The sequence below is a fragment of the Podarcis muralis genome, chromosome 17 (assembly GCF_964188315.1).
Source record: "Podarcis muralis chromosome 17, rPodMur119.hap1.1, whole genome shotgun sequence".
NCBI lineage: Eukaryota > Metazoa > Chordata > Lepidosauria > Squamata > Lacertidae > Podarcis > Podarcis muralis.
In genome coordinates this window covers 32,105,900-32,115,273 of record NC_135671.1, presented here as the reverse complement: position 1 = coordinate 32,115,273, position 9,374 = coordinate 32,105,900, and the positions used below count along the sequence as shown (strand labels likewise).

The following is a 9,374-nucleotide window of genomic DNA, read 5'->3' as shown; positions in this document are numbered from 1 at the left end:
AATTGCCCACCCTGTAGCTCAAGACCACCCCAAAAAACATCATACATACATCACAGAAGGAGGCGGTCCGCAGCAGAAATACATCACAGGCGGGTGGGGGCAGTCTACTACAGAAATCCTGTCTGCCAGGAAACCTGACAATGGTCAATCATTGCTCTACCTGGGCAGGCCTGGCCATTCTTTTGTGATGGTAAATGCTTTAATTCCTGAACCCAGGTCACATGCTCACCCTATTCATACACACATACACCCTTAAGACAGTTGAGCAAAAGACAGTGGAGAGGCTTTCCCATTTCCTTCCTCCTTGCAGAGAAATATTTGAGGTCAGTTTGGGAGAGTCAAAATGGTTTCAGGATTGCTCTCCTGTACTATTTCAGACACATGGTTTATATACTTATGTATGTGTTTGCCTTGTAAATTTATGAACATATTATGTGTGTGTGTGTGTGTGTGTGTGTGTGTATATATATGTGTGTGTATATATATATATATATATGCAGGTTTTGGTGTCCTCGGGTATCTTCCCGTGTAAAAGTTGGGGTGTCTAGGCGACGTTTCGACGAGGTCTCACTCGTCATCTTCAGGCTGGTGCTTTCGGCTTCTTGTTACTGGAACAGAGCAGGATCGTGTATAGCCACAAAACCACAGCTCGCCCCTATACACGAAGCCAAGCCAGAGCACAACTAAATGTAGTACACCCATCTTCTCAGAAAAACTCTTCACAAAGTTCAAGAGGTCAAGACACAAAGGCTTTAGCAACTAATCCACACCTAATGACCCACCTAAGTGGTACTCAGGATATCACCCAAGAAATCACTCAAGATATCCCTCAAGCAATTAAGGAACAAAAGAAGAAAAGGCACACTAGCCTGGGAACTTCCTCTCTGCCCAGAACATTGGAGGCCACACCTCCTCAACAGTATTTATAGGAACTCAAACACTGAGATCCTGCTCTGTTCCAGTAACAAGAAGCCGAAAGCACCAGCCTGAAGATGACGAGTGAGACCTCGTCGAAACGTCGCCTAGACACCCCAACTTTTACACGGGAAGATACCCGAGGACACCAAAACCTGCATTCCTGTACCCGTGAAAATCTACGAAAGCATATATATATATATATATATATATATATATATATATATATGAGAGAGAGACCTTAGAATTCCTATAACAGCAGAAACTTCCAACACCCCATTTTTAAAAAGGATGTTGTGGGGGAAACTCATAATTTGAATCCTAAATGCTAATTGGGCATTTGTACATATGGAATCCCCTGTAACCAAACTAATATCCCAGGTAAGGAGGAGGAGAGCATGAGAACCAAGCTTTGTTACGAATAGAGATGGAAAATGATTTACACACAGGCTTCTGGTATAAAAAGTAAAACACCTGACAACCTGGATTTAGAAAGGAAATCAGAAATGCACAGGTGTTTCAGTACACACCTGAATGACTGCTGCTGGGGATTTCCCCACCCTTTCAACCATTTTTTTAAAATGAAAATAAATACGACAACTGAACTCAAAATATCTTCTAGTCTAGGGAGTTCTTTAACATATATTCCTATTTTTATAACTCATATTTAAGACTATTAGTAAAATAGTACATGCAATTTTACTTTAGATACAAGCTTAAAAGAGCTGTCATGAAGCTTGCATATGTGTGAAATTTAGTTTTCACAATTCAAATGTTTTAAGTTTAACAACTTGCATTTAAACTTGAACATATTAACAAACTTTGATTCGGATCCCATGTAATTATTTACAGTATCTATCTCTGTGACTACATTTGACTGACTGTTGCTATGTGAACAATTCAAAGCATTTTAATGGTTAAGTCTCCATCTAGTGGAGACATTTGACTTGAGGCAAATCCTAAGAAGAAAATAGAAACAGAATTGTGTTTTTTTGAAAAATAATTTTAAAAGATGCCAGCGATCAAAACTCAGGCCCAGCTCTAAAGCCATGAACTGAAGCTTTAATTTGGATAATTAGATAAAAGGGAGAAAGAGTGCTCAAAGGCAGGGTCTGCTTGATAAGTCTCCACTAGGAGACATGATTGTAAAAAGATACCTCAAAGTGGTTTACACAAAGATAAAACAACAAAATCGAGAAAACATCACAACCATACTTTTAAAACACACAAAAGTTGAAATACTAACGCAGATTAAAATTACCTTGGCTTTCTAAGCAGCTGGGTATTTTTCTCTAAACAAGAGTGTTTTTAGCAGGTGTTGAAAAACGTACAATGAAGGTGCCTCCTTGATCATTTACTTTGCCAAACCTTTATTAGGCATTACAAATATAGGGCATCATAAAACACCCATATATACAATTTTAAAAATATATACACATAAACAGCCATGTAAAATATGTAATAACAAGGATTTTCATTGGTGTTTCTCTAAAAGATACTTAGAGATACCACTCTAAGAGATACTATTGACAAAAACTCAGCCACCTTTGCAGTTACTTCCGGGTTAAAGTCAGACAGATAGAATCTAATACTTTCATTGTGCCGTGATGTTAGAGACCTGCTTGATCTCAGTAGACAGGGAGTTCCCAAGTGTAGGTGCTGCCACACTAAATCATTGTGTTCTTACAAATGCGGAATGGGTATTACGTGGCACCTGTAGTAGCACCAATTCCACCAATCAAAGCAGTCGAATGGGTGTTATGTAGGGTAAGGCGATCTCATAGGTAAACCGGCTCCAGGTTCTTATGCGGTTTACAAGCTAACAGTAACTTGGCGCAGTAGCAAATCAGCAACCAGCACAGACCTCTGAGCACGGCTGCTACATGCTGACAAAGCCTGTCCACAGTCATGCTGCAGCATTCTGTGCCAAAACACAGCTTCTGGATCAAGAGCGATCCCAGGACACTGAGCCGAGTGGGCACAAAGTATTAATAAATTTAAAATGGATTTTTTTGTGCAAATAAGAAATAGGGGGGGGGGGAGCAAATAAGAGCCAGTGTGGAACATATGACCTGGTGGAACATATGACCTGGGAGAGTGGGGTTCGAATCTCCACTCAGCCATGAAACTCCCTCGGGGACCTTAGGCCAGCCATCTTTTCAGCCCAACCTACCTCACAGGGTTGTTGCGAGGATGAAATGAGAAGAACCATGAAATGAGGAGAGCCATGTGCACACCACCTTGAGCTCCTTGGTATATATATATATATAGAGAGAGAGAGAGAGCTATATAAAGAGTGGTGTGTGTGTGTATAGATCTATATATATCTATAAAGGGTGGTGTATATATATAATATATTTGTTGTTTGTTGTTGTTTAGTCGTTATCCCCTTTTCTTTGTGCCCTCCATCTTTCCCAACATCAGGATCTTTTCCAGGGAGTCTTCTCTTCTCATGAGGTGGCCAAAGTATTGGAGCCTCAGCTTCCTTCCAGTGAACACCCAGGGCTGATTTCCTTAAGAATGGAGAGGTTTGATCTTCTTGCAGTCCATGGGACTCTCAAGAGTCTCCTCCAGCACCATAATTCAAAAGCATCAATTCTTCGGCGATCAGCCTTCTTTATGGTCCAGCTCTCACTTCCATACATCACTACTGGGAAAACCATAGCTTGAACTATACAGACCTTTGTTGGCAAGGTGATGTCTCTGCTTTTTATATATATATATAATATATGTGTGTGTGTGTGTGTGTGTGTGTACACCCACACGCCCCAGTCCTTTTTTCTTGGGGGGGACGAAGGGATACACATACTCCTAAACATTTTGCAAATCTAAGTTTGGCCTCATTTGGCAGTACCCCTAAACACTTTTTAAGAAAAAAAGCACTGTGTCTGTATGTATACATGTATAAGGCAGTACAGTGGTACCTCTGGATGCCCCGTTCGCATCCTGAATAGAACGTAACCTGCGACTGTGCGGGTAGCAATTCGACGCTTCCGCGCGTGACATCATTTTGAGCGTCTGCGCATGCACGAGCGGTGAAACCCAGAAGTAACGCGCTCTGTTACTTCCAGGTCGCTGCAGAACGCAACTCGGAAATACTTAACCTGAAGCTACTTCAACCCGAGGTATGACTGTATATAAATTCAATATATACAGCATTTATATACCGCCCTATACCTGGAAGTCTCAGGGTGGTTCACAGAACAAAATCAAAATATAAAATATTTTGAATATAAAACTTGTCCTCGCGAAGGGTGCCATATAACCAGAGTCCGCACCTGCTCCTGCGAACCCTGCCGCCTGAGGCAGCTACCTCAGCTCGCCTGGAGGGCGGGCCGGCCCTGCCACCGAGACAACCTGAGGCACCTGCCGCCGGGCAGGATCCAGACTGAGGGAAGGAAAGAAGGCCGCCCCATCCTGCCTCGCGCCGTTCCCGCCCTCCCTCAGGCAACCATCCCGAGGCCGACGGGAGAAAGCCAGCGAGGGAAAGAGAGCGGCTGGGGTTGCCTCGGCCTCCTCAGCCGCCAGGGGCGGCCCTGGCCTCCGAGGCGGGGCTTCGGGGACGGGGTCCCGCCTCCTCCTCCTCGGCCGGCCGCTCCTTCCCTGGCGCGAGGCTGCGCCGGAGAAGCGGAGGGGCGCCCAGGCGCCTTCTGAGGGACGCCACCCCGGAGCCGAAGTCGCGCCGGGCGCGGGCGACGCCAAGGCGGAATGGCGGCTGCGGAGCGGAGGGCCTTCGCGCACCGCATTAACCGGTGAGGGGCGACGGGAGAGAGGAGGGCAAGCGAGGGGGAAGGCGGGCGGGTTCGCGCACCAGCAGCCGACCGGGGTCGAGGGGATGGCGGGGCTTCCTAGCCCGGGGCTCAGCGGCTGGCGAGCGGGGGGTGTGAGGGTGGCCAACCCGACCCCTCCCTCAGCCGCTCAGCTGTTCGACAGCGGAACTGGCTCCCACGAGAGGTGGCGGGCTCGCCTCCCTTGGAGGTTTCCAGGGATGATCTGGTTGAGATTCCTGCATTGCAGGGGCCCTGGACCAAGTGATCCTCTGGGTCCCGTCCAGCTCGACCCTTCCATATATGATTCCAAAGGTTCCCTTGCCTTTGCATTTCTCTTTCTCCTTCCACACTCCCGGAAACAAATGAAAGCCCAACCTTGGGAATGCCCATGAAACCTGCCTAGTCCTCCGAAAATTGTTCCTCAGAAAAGTGGCTGGGGAAACCCAGCTAGATGGGCGTGGTATAAATTATTATGATTGTTATTGTTATTCCTCCCTTGCCTATACAGTGGTACCTCGGGTTACATACACTTCAGGTTACATACACTTCAGGTTACAGACTCCACTAACCCAGAAATATTGCTGCAGGTTAAGAACTTTGCTTCAGGATGAGAACAGAAATTGTGGTCCAGCAGCGTGGCAGCAGCAGGAGGCCCCATTAGCTAAAGTGGTGCTTCAGGTTAAGAACAGTTTCAGGTTAAGAACCTCCGGAAGGAATTAAGTACTTAACCAGAGGTACCACTGTATGTATGCCAGTGCTAAGCTGTTTGCGGTTCATTGGTATGTTGGAGGCGGGGAGGAATAAAAACTAGTCCTCAGGAAATTGTTCCATGCCAATGCATGCTTCTGCTAAGACTTTTGGGGTTCGCTGGTATGTTGTGGGGGAGGTAAGTGTGGTTCAAAAGATTGACCATCCCTGATCTTGCCCTTTTTTGTTTCTGCTCTGAGTGCCACTGCATGGGCTACCTGAATGGATGCTCCTAGTTACTAAGTTACTCTTGTCTTGGGGTTGTGTGTACAAAAGTAAGGTCAAAGAGGAATAAGAACAGTGAGCCCATCCATTCAGACACTATCACTTTCGGTATGGGTTCAGTCCTGGAGGGGTGTGTGAGCAGGTGCTAATGACTGCTCTAGGTTAATTCATGTGCAACACGATGCGATCTTGTGTGCTCACCTGTTCAAATTCAGGGTGTCTGCTGCTGTTTTCTTGAGTCTGTATCTTGCCCGAAGAATTGATGCTTTTGAATTATGGTGCTGGAGGAGACTCTTGAGAGTCCCATGGACTGCAAGAAGACCAAACCTATCCATTCTTAAGGAAATCAGCCCTGAGTGCTCACTGGAAGGACAGATCCTGAAGCTGAGGCTCCAATACTTTGGCCACCTCATGAGAAGAGAAGACTCCCTGAAAAAGACCCTGATGTTGGGAAAGATGGAGGGCACGAGGAGAAGGGGATGATGGAGGATGAGATGGTTGGACAGTGTTCTTGAAGCTAACAACATGAGTTTGACCAAACTGCGGGAGGCAGTGGAAGACAGGTGTGCCTGGCGTGCTCTGGTCCATGGGGTCACGAAGAGTCGGACATGACTAAACAACAGCAGCAACAACAACACAGCTTACAGAGTAATACAAAAGGCCAGGTCTCTATCCCAAGCAGTTTACACGTTAGCATTTTAATATGGGTGAGGCCACAGAGGTAGCAAGGGTTAAATAGTACAGTGGTACCTCGGGTTACATATGCTTCAGGTTACATACGCTTCAGGTTACAGACTCCGCTAACCCAGAAATAGTACCTCGGGTTAAGAACTTTGCTTCAGGATGAGAACAGAAATCGTGCTCCAGCAGCACGGCAGCAGCGGGAGGTCCCATTAGCTAAAGTGGTGCTTCAGGTTAAGAACAGACCTCAGGAATGAATTAAGTACGTAACCAGAGGTACCACTGTACATTTCAAAGCTGAATATATATTTTAACCACAAATGAGTGGGACAGTATATGTAACTGTTAAATGAATTGCCGCACTCCCTTTCTTGTTGCTGTTCTAATGGTCTCTTCTTCATCTGTACACTCCCATTTTTCCACCAGAAGTAGTGGAACAGAGGGAGGGCTTGATTTGCCTTTCAGAAGAAATATACTTTATGATGGAACAACAGCCCTACAAACAAGGGTACTTAACATCTCACCCTAGAATGTTAATTGCTCAAAACTGGAAGAACTCAACTTTACCAACGGTGAAAGATTGGCAACTTAAATTATATAATTTTATAGAATTGGCAAGAATGACGCAAAGAATTAGAAATCAGAAAAATACAAAGTTAAAAGAGGACTGGAATAAATTTATGGCATATATCGAAGGCAATTTTAGTAACTTACCAACTACAGTAGGTTTGATCTAAATCTTCCGATGTTACAAACTAAAAACCAATACCAGCTGTAAGATGAAACTATTAAAAGTAGAAATCCGAAATCAGGAGGGAAGGAAGTTGATGTTAGTAAATTGTGGTATGTGTTTCTCTTTCTTTTTTTCTTTTTTCTCCATTTCTTTTTTCTTTATTTAATGTCTTTTTAATGCTTAATGTTTCTTTTTAATGTTTTGTTTTTCGGCTGTGTTTCTGTGGATGTGTACGATGAAGAAAATACAATAAAAAGCATTTATAAAAAAAAACAACAACAAAAAAAACAAGGGTACAGCAGATTATCACCTTTATGGTAAAGGTAAAGGTAAAGGTACCCCTGCCCGTACGGGCCAGTCTTGACAGACTCTGGGGTTGTGCGCTCATCTCACTCTATAGGCCGGGAGCCAGTGCTGTCCACAGACACTTCCGGGTCACGTGGCCAGCGTGACATCGCTGCTCTGGCTAGCCAGAGCCGCACACGGAAACGCCGTTTACCTTCCCGCTAGAAAGCGGTCCCTATTTATCTACTTGCACCCGGGGGTGCTTTCGAACTGCTAGGTTGGCAGGCGCTGGGACCGTGCAACGGGAGCGCACCCCGCTGCGGGGATTCGAACCGCTGACCTTTCGATCAGCAAGCCCTAGGTGCTGAGGCTTTTACCCACAGCGCCACCCGCGTCCCACCTTTATGGAGGTGGAGGCAAAACGGATTGCCCATTCTTGTGATAGATGAATGTGTAATCATCTTCCACATTCCCCATCCTCATAAAGTGAAGCTACTTTGAATTGGTTGAGTTCACATGACAGGAGCAGTAGGGAGAGAGACAGACAGACAGACATATGGTAACTTTCAGGGAGGTAGAGTGTGAGACTACCAGAATCAGATTATAGATCTTCAGCGTCAATCTGCTGTACTCATTCTGATTGATAGCATGGCATATATTGTACACTGTATCTTAATTTTTCCTTTTTCGTGGAGTTAACTGGGGATGAAGACATGGTATTCTCTTTCACTCCATCTCTGCTCTACATACATAGTTTAAAAGGTTCTTTTTTTGATAAACAAATGGGAGCTTCTTAGCAAGTCAAGGCAAGGCTAAGCTTTTAATAATTAGCTTCAAGTTTTTAAAAAGCTAGAAACAAGTAGCTTTTTAGCAAGCGAAGCACATGCATACATTTGTTTGTAGGGAAAGTTTTTCTGCAGACTACTAAAAATTTGTATGTCCATACTATACTGGTAGCCTGAATATGAATGAATGAATGAATAAATAAATAAATAAATAAAGTGTTATTCAAAATCAAGGTTGTCCATATACTTAAGTGTGTGGATCTGTGAAATAGGTAAATGTTTAATGATACGAATCTGTAGGATATGTTTCAACAGTGAAATAGTTGATAGTAGAATATACTGTTGTTTAATTAATTGTAATGGTCATTTTCATTATCTATTTTGAGAGCTAGTATAAGATTGTGGTTAAGAGAGCTGCTTGAAGTCCTACTATTGCTACAAACTTACTAAGCATCCTTAAGCAAGTCACTAGTCCTCAGCCTCTATGAGCTTTTGTGGCTTGCAGTGGGGGTGGGGATGTGGGTGATCATGTGGACCCTAACATCCCCCCAATAGATAGCCTTTTCCCACTCTGTTCTCCCCCCTTTTTGGGGGTACAAATGTGCCCACATGCTATAGCACTCATTTTGCTAACATAGTGAATGACCCATAGCTCAGTTGGTTAGAACATGGTGCTGAAAATGCCAATGTTGTGGGTTTGATCCCCACATGGACCATCTGTATATTCCTGCATTGCAGGGAGTTGGACTAGATGACCCTCAGGGTCCCGTCCAACTCTACAATCCTATGAGTGTGTGATTATATGAGTAAAAGCTCCCATGAGTCTAGGAGAATCTGTCTGCTGTGTCTCTGCATGATACTGTATACTGTTCTGGCCTTGTCCCTTGTGAAAACACATTCAGATCAGTGACTTAGTAGGAAACGCAGAAGGATGAGCTCCTTTGAGAATGTATATACTCTTACAAACTTTTTGAGCTGCAGACTTGGATTGTGCCTCCCAATTATAATTCAGGAAAAAAGTGTACTTCAGCTATCAAAATGTGAGGGGCCCTAGCACAATGACAGAGAGCCTCGTTTGCAAGCAGGTCGTTCCTTTGCATCCGCTGGTAAGGCTGGGAAAGACTCCTGTTGGAAACCTTTTGAGTACTGGACATAGTACTAGATGAACCAGTGGCCTTAAGGCAGCTCATAAACGAGTGGTAATGCTAATTGATGGTTCGGATTCTCAAATCT

The 9,374-nt window shown here is 44.5% G+C and overlaps 1 protein-coding gene across 7 annotated transcripts in view; it reads left to right on the top strand.

Annotated features, from left to right (window-relative positions):
- The first annotated feature begins 4,409 nt into the window (after window positions 1-4,409).
- Window positions 4,410-9,374, top strand: part of DOCK6 (dedicator of cytokinesis 6) — a 95,337-nt gene continuing 90,372 nt past the window's right edge. For 2 of the 7 annotated variants that reach the window (XM_077921474.1, XM_077921470.1), the window contains exon 1: window positions 4,419-4,667. In XM_077921474.1, the coding sequence (XP_077777600.1) occupies window positions 4,624-4,667 (44 nt within the window). In that variant the 5' untranslated portion in view covers window positions 4,419-4,623. Of the gene's footprint in view, window positions 4,668-9,374 lie in introns of all 7 variants that reach the window. The other 5 variants (XM_077921472.1, XM_077921471.1, XM_077921476.1 and 2 more) reach the window with 4 other exon arrangements.